General features: G+C 40.7%; 1 protein-coding gene across 3 annotated transcripts in view; it reads right to left on the bottom strand.

The window, feature by feature from the left end:
- TMEM131 (transmembrane protein 131) overlaps positions 1-16,418 on the bottom strand; it is a 247,756-nt gene that overhangs the window by 31,276 nt on the left and 200,062 nt on the right. For all 3 annotated transcript variants that reach the window (XM_030920866.1, XM_030920868.1, XM_030920869.1), the window contains exons 23-31: positions 15,915-16,053; positions 15,691-15,800; positions 15,158-15,224; positions 10,709-10,860; positions 10,180-10,322; positions 9,554-9,740; positions 8,256-8,441; positions 7,014-7,172; positions 6,006-6,604 (exon numbers count right to left, since the gene is read on the bottom strand). In XM_030920866.1, coding sequence (XP_030776726.1) covers positions 6,006-6,604; positions 7,014-7,172; positions 8,256-8,441; positions 9,554-9,740; positions 10,180-10,322; positions 10,709-10,860; positions 15,158-15,224; positions 15,691-15,800; positions 15,915-16,053 — 1,742 coding nt within the window. The remainder of the gene's footprint in view (positions 1-6,005; positions 6,605-7,013; positions 7,173-8,255; positions 8,442-9,553; positions 9,741-10,179; positions 10,323-10,708; positions 10,861-15,157; positions 15,225-15,690; positions 15,801-15,914; positions 16,054-16,418) is intronic.

Genomic DNA, 16,418 nt, shown 5'->3' with positions numbered 1-16,418 from the left:
TCTCTCCAAAAATAAAAATAAAAAAATGAGGCATGGTGGTGAATGCCTATGGTTCCAGCTACTTGGGAGGCTGAGGTGGAAGAATCCCTTGAGTCTGGGAGGCTGCACTGGGCTGAGATCACACCACTGCACTCCAGCCTGGGTGGCAGAGTGAGACTCTGTCTCAACCAAACTCCCCAAAACCAAAAACCAAAACTCTTTATTGACAAAAACATTTGTCTCTGACTGCGGGGTACCTTGGGGCTAACCTCAGTGTGTGGAAGAACGCTTTGGCTGCTAAACATTTAGCGTGGAGAACCACCCACTAGCTATACTTACCCACGGTCACCATAAATGCTGTGCGTGTGGGGGAGGCTGAGTGTGCATCTGAGAGGCACGGTGTAGGTGAGGAGCTCTCATTCAATGTGAAGATGTTGGGTTTGACAGGGGACCGACAGAAAGGATCTATGTGAAGAACACTGCCATAGTCTCTGTAACAGAGACACGGTATCCGTTCTACTATTCGATGTTCTCAGATTCAGGCAGGAATTTAATGCCAGCAAACTCTTTTTTCAGATGAACTCCTATGCCCCCTTTTCCTTCAAGAGAACTATATGACATTCTTCCTCAACCATAACTGCCAGAAAATTTGCAGTTCAATTTAACACTTAATGGTAACAACAAACTTTATTCTAGGTTTCTGCTGAAACTTTAGAAATTTTAGTACCATAACTAAAAAACAGATGAAACACCGAAAACCATTTCTGACTTTCATTCATTGTTTTACATGTGCTTTGATAATTTAAACTATCTCTAATCTGTTTTAAATGTAGGCAAACTATGAATTATCTAAGTAAAAAGCATGTCCTAGACATTTACTCCGTCTTTATCGTCACTAAATGTGGTATAATGAATTTGTCTGCGCTACTTGCTCTGAATGAATCGCTGGTCTGAGCTAGTTAGTTGCCCCTCTCCCACTTTAAATCCTTTCATTTAATTGCCACCCAAAAGAATTACTTCAGGGAAGTTTCAATCACTAGCAAATGGGTTCTCTGAACGTGTGTGGTCCCACGTCAGGCCCTGTCATATCAGTGACAGCACCTGAGAGGGACATCTCTGGAAAACCTCCAGAGAATCACCAACGGTGACCTCCAGAAAGCATCTCCCCAGGCTTCAGGGGTGCTGGCATCACACTTACGGACTTCCTCTTACCCTCGACCTCCCACTGTCTGGACCCCAGGCCTTATACAGGTCGACAATCTCTTATCTGTAAATCTGAAATCCAAAACACTCTCAAAGCTTTGTTTCCCAAACTCATTTAGAAACAAAACTTAATATGACTATTTTTGGTGGCTGATCTGGTGTTCACCTACTTTTACAGTCTTCTGCATCGTGTGGTGTATGCACTGCATACCTTTCCAAAATTCTGAATTCCCAAACACGAGGCACTCAGTGTTGCATAAGGACTGTGGATCTCACCTCGAGCTCACTCTGACATCCCATTTCCAAGGCTGCGCCTATGAACCTGGTATTGCCCAGAACTGTGTTTCCTCTGAAACCCTACACTCACACCTCCTTTTCAGACCTAGTCCCCTAACATTCCTTGCTCCCACCATCCTCAAAATTCAACCTCTTGGATTTCCCATCCCTTGACTCACTCATGTTCTCCATCTGTGAAGTTCCTTCTGGCGAAAGGTCCTCCCCGCTGTTGCTAATTCCACACTGCCAACATAGTACCCCACCACTCTCCTGCCAGCACTCTTGTGATGTCCTCACTTGCTGTCTTTTTGCTGTCCCTGCCCCACAGAACTCCAGCACTGCCCTACTCCACCAACTACCCAGTTTTCGTTCTTCACGACTGGGCTGCAGGGTACAACTGAGAAAGTGACATGAACCAGAGGCAGTGCCTCAGTGGCCCTTGGCGGGGCCTCCCATGTTGCTGAAGGGGCCGTGTGCAATCTAAGTTTCCTGCCCCTGCTGACTCCCCCGGCCTACAACATTCTCAGCGACGTGGAATTTGACTATTCCAAACTTTGTCTGTTTTGTGTTTCTACCCTACCACTCACTCCAAGCAGTCTCAGAGGATGACTTGTTCAAGTAAAAACTTCCCTAAACCCACATGCTGCCTCAAGTTGACTCCTCAAATTCAAGTGAAAACCTGTATCCTGCCTCTCCATCTCTACCAACTCACCCGCACTGGCACACCTGCGTCCATCCTTTTATCATCCACCAAACTGGGCCTCGGCCCACTCCACCACCTGGGCACATGGTTTCACCAATTATCTCCTCATTTTCTTCCCCCTCCCTCTTTTTCTCTCAGGAGGCAGCACAGTGTAGGAGTTAGAATCACACAAACTGGGTCTTGCTCCCGTTCTGCCTAGTGTTGCCTTACTGGAAAACTGCAGCAAGCAGTGCCAATCACCAGGGCGCATGAGACATGGTGGTCACGTCTGAAACCTTGGCAAGTGTGGATCAGCACTGCTGTCTCAGCTCTGTGGGCTTTCTGACCTTGGCCCAGAGATATTTTCAAGCACCACGTTTCCAGGTATTATTCATTTTTCATTAAAAATACTGTCTTGGTTGTAACTCTGTATGTCTAAAAAAAAAAAAAAAACCTACTATACAATACATGCATACTTTTTTCTTGTTAAAAATTAAACAGGGAAAATACAGGTTAAAGAGTAGAAGCCCCCAACACACTCACTAGTCAGTGGCCACTCCTAGCAGTCTGATGTGAAAGTTACTCTAAGCCACAGTGACTTCGTGGCAGAGGTGATAGCGCTTCACACAAACTGTTCTTTCCAAGGTCACAAATAATGTCCTCAAGTCCAGGCTCCGCGCGCACTCTTCGGCCTCTGCTCCGCCGGGCCCTGCCTGCTGGGATGTGCTAACCACACCTTCCACTGCTTTCTGTCATGCTATCTGCTGGCTGCCTTCTCGTTTGGCCTTGCTCTCAGGATTCTCTGCTTGTCCCAATTCTTACCCTTGAGACCAAGTTCCAAACAGATGCTTCTGCTGGGATGCTCCACAGCCACCTTCAACTCAGCAGGCTGCAGATGGCACGTGCCACTTCCTGCCCCAGTAATAACCATGGTGGTGGTGACCCCCTATGACGTGGGGAGTAACTCTTTTCTTCACTTTAAAAATAACAAGTGCAGGCTCAGGGGAGTCATTTTTTTCCAAAGTCACACAGTTAGTAAAGGGGGCAGAGTCAAGATATAATCTGCACCTGCCTAATGGCAGAGCCGGGCCTCTGGACGCCACAACTCTCTGCCTCTCCCTACCCTCGATAAAGCCAAAGCCAGAAACGAGAATGGCCACAGACGCCACCACTTCTCTGGGTAATGCAGACACTGAGACCCAACTGTGCCAGACTCATGGTTTTCTTGGGTTTTAGCCCTCAATCCTGCAATGGCTGCTGTCCAGTCCATGGGGTTTAAGTGTTACAGGTGGGAGAAACCAAAGAAGTACAGAATCTAATTCAGAATCTCAGTCGGCAACACGAGTCTCTGCTCAGGGTAACCACGAGGAGGCGACATTTCTGGGCATCACCTGCCACCGGAAGCAGGGACTGGAGAGATGGCATAGCATGGCCGGGCGGCTTGCAAGCCATTCAACCGCTGAAGGCAAGATCCAGAAAGGTCACCACAGTCACTCCAAGTGGTCATTCTGAGCAGCCTCCAAAAGCCAGAAACTACATAAGCTCATTACAAGACATAATTTTAGTATGAGATACCAGGGGGAGGAAAAAAAGAACGTGTGGCCTCTAAAAAGAGAATGTTCGTATGTAATGTAAATCTGCTGTTTGCAGGGGTGTGGCAGTAAGCTTCTGAAAGATTATAAACGTTCTGCCCGGCTGGAAGCCCACAGTTTCACAACATACTACTTACTAGTTTGCAAACCCAAGGTCAATGCCCACCTTTTAAAGTTCATTTTAAAGACTGTCTTTCTATATGTATGCTACACTGCAATAAAAACATTGAAGAAGAAAAAAAATATAGATACGGGCTCCTTCCTTTTTTACCAAACAGCATCAGTGGGAAGCATAGTGAGTACAGTAGCCGCTCCTTTGAAGCCTATAACCACTGTCTCCTCACAGGCTCAAGAGTTACCAATAATGTGGCATCCATGCTCCCTCACTGAGTATCTTTTAGTAGGCTGACTCTAGGACCACTGAAAATTACAAAGTATTTCACTTTAAAATTTAGGTTCTCAATGAGTGATCCTGCAAATAGAATTGGACCCATCACGCTGATGTTGGAAGACTGTGTTAGACACAGTAATGAGGTAGTCAGTTTGACTGCCCAACTCTTTCTTTGTGATGAGAGGATAATACAGATTTATTTTATTCATGCCCTAAATGTGGGAAAAAATGCTATGTAACTTGATCTAATTACAAAAGAACTTTTAAGTAGTCACTTAAGATTATTCTAAAAATTACCCTAAAATATGTAAGCTCAGTTAATAATGGGTTAGCCAAAAAAGGATTTCTGTAGAAGGTTAACCAATCATATTCAAGACGTCTTACTGTTTTACAAATCCGAATGCATGTAATTCCAAGAGGACTCAATAGAGCTAGTTTTCATATTACTGGGACTAAAAAATTATCTAAAACTCCTAGACTCTGGGATGTCAAGTTTCTTCTGGCCTCTTAGGGCTGCCAAGATCCCTGTTTTCTGTATAAACTGAAGCCAAAAACTCCTTGGTAAACCATTCTGGAAGGGACTGATATAGGCTTGGAATAAGGTATATTAGCATGCTGCCACGAGAGAGAAAGGAAGACGCAAAAAAGCTCAGGCTGTAAAGGGATGAAACTACAATACAACTAGAGGCTATTTACTGGTTTTTACCTCTTGATTCTGGAGCTTACAAACTGGTCTACCCATTTGTGTGTGGTGCAGACTTCCAAGCTCCCAGTGGTGTCTACCTCTTGGTATTTATGCCCTTGTGTGGTTCTCTCTCCTGGAGTGTGGGCTGGACCACACTTCGAATGAGCAGAATACTACAACGTTGATGGGATGTCACTTCCCAGATTAGCTCATAAGAAACAGTGACTTCCGTCCTGCTTCCTCCTTGCCCTCTTGTTTGTTCTGGGGGAGCCAACTGCCAAGCTGTGACCTGCCCTGTGGATAGAAACCACGACAGACCTCTGGCCACAGCCAGCCCAGGAAGAACTGAATCCCGCCATCAACTGCCTGTGTGAACATGGAGGCAGGTCCACCTTCAGCTGAACCTTAAGATGACATCAGCCTTGGCCAACACCTTGACTGCAGTCTTGTGAGGGCCATGGGACCCAGCTAAGCTGTACTTACGTCCCTGACCACACAAGCTGTGAGGTAAGAGTATGTGTTCTTTTAAGCACCTGGGTTTTGGGGTAATCTGTTACTCAGAAATAGGCAGGTAACTAATACAGTAAGCAGAACTCTAAAGCAGGCTTGGTAAGCTTTTTTGGTTAAGGGCCCGATAGCAAACATTTTCAGCTTTGTGGGCCATACTGTTTTGGTCACCATTACTTAACTCTGCCATAGAAGCAGGAAAGCTGAGGATATACCAACAGATGAGCATGGTTCTATTCCAATAAAACTTTATTCATAAAACCAGGTGGTCATTCGGCCTGCTAATTTAGTCTGCCAACCCCTGCTCGAAAGTGAAGAAATCCTAATTTGGAGTTAAAAGGCAGATGATCTCCATTTTACTCCTCTGCTCAAAACTGTTTTAACAATGAAAAAAAAGCTCAATCTATCACAATAACACAATCACAGGCAGCTGAAAAGAAAAACAGTAGATGTCCACAGAATTTCTGATTTTGGTAAACAATCTAAGAAATACAAATATAACTTTTATGACAGATACCTCTAATTGGATTTTGATGGAAAAGTTGAAGTCCAACTCTGGAGATAAATCTGAGCCAGAGGAACCTACTAAGTTAGTTGGTTACCACAACTATAATCTTAACAGCTCCTTAAGCGTGCACCAGCTTTTCCCTCACACATCATGGATCTCCAGCAGTGGGAGGAGATGATTACCTTTGCTTTTTGGCAATGGCGATGGAGGCTGCTCTGTAAACACTTCTAGGGCTGGGGAGTCATGGTGGTCGAAGTCTTTGTCCATGGCTTCTATGAGACTGGTGATGTCCGAGTCCTCGGAACTGTGTCTCGTGCTGCTGGCACGTTCTGGGTGGGAAGGGTGTGCGAGGGGGGCGGGAGACAGCCTTTCGGGCTGTGGCTCCTGGGGCTGAGGCACTGGCGGTGGCGGAGGAGGCTGAGGGTGCTGCTCCAGCGGGCTGTGGGCATGGTGCTGGCTGCCGTGCTGGCTCTGCTTTGCCCCTTTGGACTTTCTGCCTGCTGTATGACCTTGAGTCACTGTGTTCGAATCTAAGACAAGGGGGCTTGTTTTGTTAGCAGACTGTGAAGAAGCTGCTTGAGCAGAAGTCCTACTAGAGGTACTTGAACTGTTTTTGGCTCTGACGTTTTCCACGTCAGCTGAGTTTCTATTGCTGTGACTGCTGTGTGGGTGGACCGATGGGCCACACTGCTTATGACTCCCGGCACTGGGTCGGGATGATGAACCGCCTGCTCCACAGAACCCCCTACTGTGACCGGGGTCACAGCTGAGTGTGTTCAAGCTGAAAAAGGGACCAACTGCAGATCAGTAAATAGCAACCTACAAAATCTAATATTAAAAAAAAAACGTACTTCATCAGTATAGCCACCATAAATACCAACTACACTAGGGAAAAAATAGCAAGAAATAGGGAGAATTTCTACTACTCTCTAAAATCTGTTCTATCTGAACATTGATAATTTACCGTCAGTGATCTAACTAAAAGTATTTTAACCCTTATCAATATAATAAAAACACAGTATCCAGTACGAGCTCTAAGTCACCCAGAGTTCCATACAGGGTGCTATTAAGTAATCAGAATTAAGATTTTTTTTCTCCTGAGCAAAGATGAAAAGCAACTTATTTTTCTTGTAATTTTATCAGCCAAATCTATGTACACGAGGGAATTTATTGCCAGCATGTGAACATACTTTCCTTCAGATGAAATACCAACGATTCTCCTGAGATCAAATGGCCTTCCCACATCGAAGGGCGGGTTCGAGGCCTCAAAGGATAGCCGCCTTCGAAATGGCTCCCATATTCCTTGAGCTTCCAAATAGGCTGTTCCAATGACCAAAAGAAACAGTGCACTGCAGGGGTAAACAAAATTGGAAAATCAGGATTGTTAGTGAACAAGCAACAAAATTCGATGTTAAAGGCAGAGTTTCTTGGTAAAGTACAAAATGATATAATAGAAAACCAAGTTGTCTGTGACAACTTTTAACAGACAAAACCCACAGTTTTACGGATAAAAGTTTGCACATCAGTTTTTCTTTCTTTCTCTGTTTTTTTTTTTTTTTTTGAGATGAAGTTTCACTCTTATTGCTCAGACTGGAGTGCAATGGGGCGATCTCAGCTCACTGCAACCTCAGCCTCCCAGGTTCAAGCGACTCTCCTGCCTCAGCCTCCCGAGTAGCTGGACTTATAGGGATGCACCACCACACCCAGCTAATTTTTTGTATTTTTAGTAGAGACGGGGTTTCGCCATGTTGGCCAGGCTGGTCTTGCACTCCTGACCTCAGGTGATCTGCCCGACTCGGCCTCCCAAAGTGCAGGGAATACAGGTGCGAGCCGCTGTGCCCGGTCTGCTCATCAATTTTTATAGAATGCCATCTTACATGGAGGTTTTATATGGAGGCAATAATTACATGTATTAGAAGAAATGCCTGGAATCTGATTTTTCTTTTACTAAGAATTTTAGTTTCAACTCTCCAACCTGTTTCCTCTCAAGGATGTGTGATATAAATATGTAAATTAGTTTAGAGGTGAATCTATCTGATTCTTAAAACACAAAGTAATATACTGACAACAGATGAAGACACTGAGAATCTAAAACACATTTCTAATCAGTTTCATGTGGCCTAGGTAGTACTAAGTATATTATATATATGCCCCAGTGAAGTAACTTTATCTGAGCATTTAAAAAAGACGTCAAAATGTACTTAATTTGTGTAACCAATTTCAGAGGTAAAGAAGACGGTTTATTATATATGCCACCCAAGACAGGCTCAGTTTTCACTGTTCCTACCAGTCTGTGAGCCTGATAAAGGCAGAGTTCTATCTTGTTCGCTGGCATATCCTAGAACTCAGAACAGTGGCTGGCACAGAGTGGGCACTCCATCAACAGTGTTAAATGTTGAATGAATATGAACCTTGAAACAAGACACAAGTACCTCATTATTCCTGAGATGATGATATACAGAGCCAGTTCCCAGTTGGGTCTGGGTAGGGCTTCTGCACAGGTTGCTAACATATGGTAAGGAAGGGATGCATTCAATATAAACACAAACTCAGAGCCACTGGTTGTTATAAACTTCAGTTCCCGGATAACTCTAGAAGCTGTAAAATCAGGAGTAAACCTAAAACACAATGATGGCAGTAAGGCTAAGTTTTAAAAATATCTCACAAGCAGTCTACATATAATACCAATCCCATAAGCCTTTGAAATATAACAGAATTTGAGTTTGACGCTTTTACTCAACTTCCTCATTTTAGGATGAAAAAAGTATTGTCCCATGGTCAATAATAGGAACAACTGTATTCTGTGAATAATTAGAGAACTTACACTAAAAAGTAACAATAATCAGTTTCCTGTAATTATTACTTCAGAAAATGGTCCTGAGCTTTGTGTCCTTCTCTCCCTCTTTCTTATCTAAATCCATGCTCTTCTGCCAGGCTACAGTCCCAATAATGTGTTTTTTAAAAAAACAAACAAATCTTCAGGGGCCTAGTGATTTTTTCATCATCTCCTGCAGTATGGATTACTGCTGCAATGATTTTATTTGTATTTTTTGCTAATTGTATGCACCTTGAGGAAAGGTGTCTTATTCCTCATTGCATCTTTAGGTGTCACACATTATGCCTTATATACAATAATGTAGCTACTTATTAAGTAAATATCCATTAAAGATCACAAAATTAAATATTCAATTAAGGGACAGAAGTTGCATTTTATTGCATAAACTTTATAACAAAACAAGTTATCAATTAATTGTTAAAATATGCTGCAGCTATTACTGAGATGGGCATTAAAACTGTCTTCTAACCAAAATATTACGTATCTTTATACTGCAAAACACGAAAAAATTGTACACGTATGAAACAAATCTCTGTTGCTGAGGGACTGTGAATTTACACCAACATCTTTTGCTTTAACATAACCCTGAAAATAATTTTGAAATTGATTTCTAAGATTATCTGATCCACTTCAGAGACAAAGTTTTACGACTTTTGAAAACTGAGACATGAAGAAATGCCTCAACCAAAGATTAAGTGAAAATAAATTTACAACTTTGAAAACTAAGATATGAAGAAATACCTTAGCCAAAGATTAAGTGGAAAAAAAAAATCAAATGAATACATTTGTGGATAAAGACTTTTGGGAAACATGAAAACATATCTTTGCATAGAGTTTGAGCAGCTCTAGTATAGAAAGTTAATGATTCATTATAGCTTAAAATAAAATACTTACAAGATGATGATATCTCTAGAGGCATTGGCACTTAGAACAAACTCTTGACAATTAACCACTTTAAAGCCATATCCTTCACAGGAGTATCCACTGATTTCAATGGTTTCTATGTGAATTTGAAGTTGTCCTGTATTCTCTACCTTAAATGTTCTTTTCAATGTGAAATTTGGTTCTCTTAGTTTTAAACCTAAAGAATAAATAATCAGGAATAAGACTAAATCTTGCCATCATGTGCTCCCAGTCCAAACGATAAACACACTATCCATGAATTACTATGTGTCACAGGTTATAAACCATCCCTGCATGTCAGAGATCAGCTGTTCCTCAGATTTCATCATGAGGTAATCGACTTTGACACATCATTTTAGATGGCAAAAGTTTATTATACTTTACGTTTCATACTGAGAGTAAATCAGCTAAGGTATGCAATGAGTGCCAACACTTTAAATCTCTTACGATCCAAATCAAACAACTCTAAACGTAAGACATGGAATTTCCTTAAGATCTTAAGCATTCATAACTAATATACACCTGTGCACATATAGAAATAACGTTGTTTTTGAAATTATTTACTGTTGAAAGCAAATTCTGAAATTAGTGTCCTTGGAACTGTTAGGAAGACTTACTATCTGTACAATCTTTTAACAAGGCTTCCGTGATTTTAAAGCGCAAGGAACTTCCTGGACCTGGAAGCTTGCCTGCCACCCTCAAGTTCTCAGTTGTTCCTTGTCCTTGGACCATCACAGCATCCATCACAGTCAGGTTATTTCTATGTAAGAACAAGAATTACAGATTCTCCTCTCACTAAATTTGCACAATCTTTTGATTTGCAATTTCTACTGTTATTTTACAGAGCACCACATAGAAATTAAATTTAATGGTGAGAATTTATACTTTAAGAATTCAAAAATATACAGAGAAGAGCAAGAGTTTTTATTTTTAAGAGACACACATCACAGTAAGACACTATTCATGGTTTTGAACTATGCATTTGATAACAAAGGTATGTTTCATCAGGCATGGAGTATGTGTGCATGTTTTGGACAAAGTGAATTCAAACTATTTCCTAAGTTAGACACGCAAATTCATCTTAAAACAAGTGAGGCCTTCTAAGTGAGTAGTAAAAATGAACCCATGCTGTGTCACAGAACCTACCTGACGATGACAAGTGAAGAAACAGTTCTGTTGTGAACTGGTGTAAACTTTACTTTGACAGATTTCTTTTCTCCAGGTTTTAAAATTAGGTTTAAAATTAAATGTCGAGAGAGGCCCTCCATAAATCCTGTTGAACTCTGCAGTGGATGAGCCTTGAATCATTGGATAAACAAAGAGGAGTCATGAATATATTCTCTGGAAGAAGTTTCTTCCTTTACACCTCATCTGCAGCCCAGTAGAGTTTCTCAAACTGATTAAATGCGTAAACAACTTTATCTGTCATGTTTAGATACGGGTTAGCTGGAAAGCAGCGCAGAGGAACCAACGATGAGATTCATATTCTGCATTAAGTCCAAAAAGGGGCTTTGTTCCCCAGGTCACCAAACAAAGTCCTCAATGTTTGCACAAGGCATTTGTTTTTGGATACATATCTCTTTTGTTTTTAACGTTCTAAAATTTCGAAGTATTACACACACAGAAAAGGACAGAAACCTAAGATGATCGCCTAGACACACGAGCACAAAGCAAACACTTGTGGAACCAATGCCAGCACCCCAGGCCTCCTGATGCTTCCCGCCACTGCTCCCCTCTAAAGGGGACTAAGGCCAACACCTCAGGCCTCCTGCCACTGCCTGCCACTGCCACGCCACTCCTCCCCTCTGAAGGGGACCAGCTGAAGGGTCTTCAGGCTGCACCGTACGTTTACACGTAAAAAGATTTCCAACTCCTACAAATTTCTCCTTGAATCTTATTTTGAAGGTTACACACAATTACTGTTTCAAAAACACCCGATGATTTAAAGTTTAAAGCATAGCTTAGTTTAATATTCAAAATATGACTTTTTGACAGCCAGTTATAGTTAAGGTTAAGAAAATTTGCTTGTCTATTTACGAAAACAGTCACAGGTCACATATAAGGATACACTGTTCTGGTTTTTAAGCAACATTAAGTGTAAACTTTTTTCAGGGAAGGGTTGTCAACACTTGGCTATAAACATCCACCAGTTCTTTACGGCTTCCGCTAACACGGAAGGAGGGTGAGTTCTGTATTGTTTTCTACTCCCCCGGCATAGATCGGTGTGTGTTTCCCACATACAGATCTAGCTCTTGCTTCAGCATGGGTCCACAAACAGTAACTTACAGTCAACAGACTTTATGAAGCACACTACTTTTGATTCTTCCTTCTGAGGTAAATATGGTTGTCTCTGTACATGCCAGAGACTGTTTCCAGGACCCCGGGCATAACCAAATCTGCGCATTTTCAAGCTGCAGTCGGCCACTGTGGAATGTGCTTATACAAAAAGTACGGCTCTCCGTATATGCAGTTTTGCATCCTGAGAACTGTATTTTCCATCTGCGCTTGACTGAGAAAAGTATGCATGAACCAGCACAGTCCAAGTCTGTGTTGTTCAAGTGTTAACTGCTATTTTTTCCTTTCTGTCCAAGTCCACTGAGACAAGAGAATATTCCGACTGCTTCAAGATGGTTGGTAAGTTCCCTTTTAAATAAACTACTCTGGAGTTACCGATGGACACAATGATGTACTATACATATATTCCCAGCAAACAGGAGCTAATTTAAACTCTCATGATTTGGGGGAAACTTTAAGATGTTGCGATGCCTCCTGTACACCCTTCAGGACCTTGATCATTTCACAGTGGAGGTTCTCCAACAGTGACCTTGGACCCCTGGGGGCCTCAGGGATCCTGTCCGAGTGCCCGCCACAACGTCAAAACTATTTGCATAATAATACCGATGATGTTATTTGTCTTTTTCACCATGTTGGCATCTGCACTGAGTCAGCAAAAGCTATAGAGGGTGAAACTGCTGACCCCTTAGCATGCACCAAGGCAGGGGTATCCAACTTCCCAGCAGCCATTGTGTTCTTCAGTGTCATGCATGTGTAGTGAAAAAAAAAAAAGTCCTTGATGATGCCGTAAAAACTTCGACCCTGGAGCACGTCTTTAACATTCCGTGGGATACGATGGCAAGTATGGAAAAAGTATTTCTACAGCTATCATGTTGTTTTGCAAAGCTGTTTGAGATGGAAGCTGAACTAGTGAACTAGCTGCTTTTCTCATGGAACACCGTTTACATCTGAAAGAACGACTGACAGTCAATGGTTATTCAGACTTGGGCATCTGGCAGATATTTTCATAGAAATAAGTGAGCCTACTGAAGTATTTGTTTCCAATAAAATTCAAGCTTTTGAGTAAAATTTAGGATTTTGGATAATTTGTATTCACCCTTGTGAGCTTGACAGCTTCCCAATACTTCAAGAGGTTCCTGATGAGCCTGGTGGTGAGTGAGTATGATTCATTTTTGGACAGTGCATAGTGAATTGTGGCAACATCTGTAAGGTCTGCATATCTCTGTGCACCAGTATTTTCCAAATGACTGATGTACAGTGTTATAAATAAAAATGCAACTAAAATACTCCTTCTTTTTGCAATTACATGTCTGTAGCAGGTTAGATTTTCATTACATACTTCAATTAAAACAATGTATCAAGAGAGACTGAATGTAGAGGCAGACATGAGAATCTACCTGTCCATTAAGTCAGGGAGCCAGCCATTAAAGAGAGTTGTAAAAATTTAAAACAATCCATTCTCCTTGCCAAATGATTTTTTAAAATACAGGTAGTTTTCATTTTTGATGTTACCTATGTTGAATGGAATAAGTTTTTTATTATTATTTTAAACAAATTAAATCACTCTTTTAGAGATCTCCTGCACTCAGCCTCAGTTTCAGTTTCTAATATGGCAAAACACTGATGGATGCAAACCATATAAACAAGAAACCTCTCTGGGGTCCTTAATAATTTTAAGACTGCAAGGGAGTCCTGAGACCAAGTATCTTGAGAACCACATTCTACAGCACCGTAGACATGCCTGAGATAGAATTTACTCTAAGCTCACTCTAAGACCTCTTCCTGAATTTCTTATTTAGAATAAATTTCTGACGTCTAGATACTCTTATTTATTTTCCTATCTCTCACAGTGCTTAGTTCAGTGTTCTACATCTTGTAAATATGGCTTGTAGTTAATAAAATAAAAAAGTTAAATATTAGCTCACTTAATACTTACGTGAAATTTCTCCCTATTATAAAAGCAGAGTGCGCCGGGCACGGTGGCTCACGCCTGTAATCTCAGTGCTTTGGGAGGCCCAAGGCGGGTGGATCACCTGAGGTCAGGAGTTCGAGACCAGCCTGGCCACCACGGTGAAACCCCGGCTCTACTAAAAAATACCAGTAAAAAAAAAATTAGTCAGGTGTGGTGGAGACCGAGTCATACTCTGTCTCAGAAAAAAAAAAAAAAGAAAGAAAAAGAAGAAAGAAAAGCAGAGTGAAAGGAAGTTCCAGTTACTGAGCCTTGTAGGTAACTTCCAGTAATATTTGTTACTTTGGCATTTTACAGATGGGAAAAGCAAAGCACAAAAAGATTCCCAGAGAGGGGCATGGGGCTGGAATACAAGACTGTCTACACTTCAGTCTAGTGTCCAGCTACTGTTCGACAGAAAAAAATACAACTTTGAATATCACTTTCTTATGTAAGCTTGCCTGAAAGACAGAGTTATAAAAACTATTCTAATAAGGACTGGGCTAATATATGCTTTACCGATAAAAACATGGAGCTATGGGAAAGAATACAGTATTTCAAGAACTACAAAGGATCTGGTTTGAAATTTGCTCACAGCAATTCCTAGTCAGCAATGACCACATGATACAATGGTAAGGGCAAAGCTTCTGGAATCAGAGAACCAGATATGAATTTGGCCCGAGGCAGAAAGAAGGGCATAGTGGCCAAAAGGCTTGGACCATTTTGCAGGAGCCTTAGCTCCAAGTGCTAAGTTCCTAACACACACCCTTACATTAGGTCTTATTTAATAACGAGTGGTTAGTGGTTGCTCCGCCTGGCCTGAATGATAGAAAATAGTTTGGTTCCTAGAACAAACCAGTTTATGTATATGTTTATATATAGAAGACTATCCATTGAGTGAAAATCATGCATATTACCCTGCTAAATACGAACACAGTCAGCCATGGGTTTAGCACTCATGGATGGCTTACAATTTAATTACAAAGTATCCAGAAACAAAATTTAAATGACTGAGCTCAATATTTTGATGCTTAATAAAAAGTAATTATGTATTAACATTTACCTCATCTATATACTCTCAGAATTTCTGTAATTATTATTATAAACCTTCATGGGCTTAATATTTAATGCCCACAAATATGAACCTTCCACTCAATGTGCCTCACCTTGATCTAGATCTCACCTACTCTTCCTGATTTATTTGCCTCTAAAATAATTACTGGACTGCTCTGACTTCTTCAGTAACTTACCCTTCAGCCAAATTTAAGAGTAGCCAATAATTTTCTTTCATATTTACATTGATCATATTATAGAATAATTTCTTTGGAATATTATGAAGTTTGAATACTTACACTGTTTCTGAAGACTTGAAATTCTAGTGTTCTCAAATCTATCTTTGCCACCTTACTCAAGTTAAACCTAAAATAAAAAATGTACACATATTTATTCATAAGCAACATCATAGTTAAGGGGGTTATGGAGTGATTATCAGGTGTGTGCTTTATTTTCAAATTATTGTCTGGCAGTTTTTGAGATCAGTATGACCAGATTTATAGCCTTAAGAAAATTAAAGGCCACAACTTGTAATTAATATTTTGTCCACTTTTTAAAACTAGAATATTTGGAAGGTTTCATCTGCTTTCTCTTTACACATGTTTAGAAGGGAGCTCCACATTACTTTTTCTTGCCTTATACTGAAAGCTTTTCTGGATGCTTCACACAGCATCCACCCAAACCTCCCTAAAACCTTCTCTCAATCGTATAGATCCAGAACTTCTCTAAGTCAAATCTACCACTGCATGAGCTGCAATAAGGCTTTTTAAGTGAATATAATACTGATTCAATACTACATAGAAACACTGTGATGATCCAAAACAATACTTACCTTGATACTAACTTATCTACAAACGCTGAGGGGTTGGAATATAAAGCCAGAGGAATAAACTGAACATAGACAGGAACATCTGCAGGATTTTCTAAAGTAATCTCTTCTTCCTTAAACAAGATAACGAAACATTAAATGAAAGATTTCTATAGTGAAAGCTAAGAGTAAATACTTTATAACCCTAGTACATATTTCCAAAAACCAACGTCACTTTGAATACTTACTGAGGAGCAGTTTGTATTAGTAAGTGGAAATTTCAAGTGCCGGGGTGAGCTAAGTATGGAAGGCCAGGAGAGCTCGGCAGTGATTTTTGATATTATATTTTTTTGAAGGTCTGTATTTACTTCAAATATAGCACTCAATCTAGAAAAACAATTTGTAAGTCACTGTATCACAATGAAATATTTGAGTCTTCTGAACATAAGAAATTCGATTAGGCTTATGTACTTCAGAAATTTTTTGCTGGCCCTGAAAAAAACACATTTATTCATTCTAATATTTTACTATGCTTGTAATGCTATTTGATGTCTTGATATTGGCACAAAGAGTTGCCAAAATATCTGTCACAGATCCTCTGTTTCTGTACTGAATATGGAAAGGATGATAAATCTTAGGCATAGGACCAATGACATGAATGTAATCCTGTGTAAGTTTAGAAAAAACTTTCCAAGTATAAATTCAGTAAGAAAAGCTGGCCTATAGCAGATAACCTATTTAGAAAAGGCAGG

Source organism: Rhinopithecus roxellana, chromosome 17 (assembly GCF_007565055.1).
Source record: "Rhinopithecus roxellana isolate Shanxi Qingling chromosome 17, ASM756505v1, whole genome shotgun sequence".
Classification (NCBI taxonomy): Eukaryota; Metazoa; Chordata; class Mammalia; order Primates; family Cercopithecidae; genus Rhinopithecus; species Rhinopithecus roxellana.
This window is presented reverse-complemented; position numbering and strand designations above follow the sequence as displayed.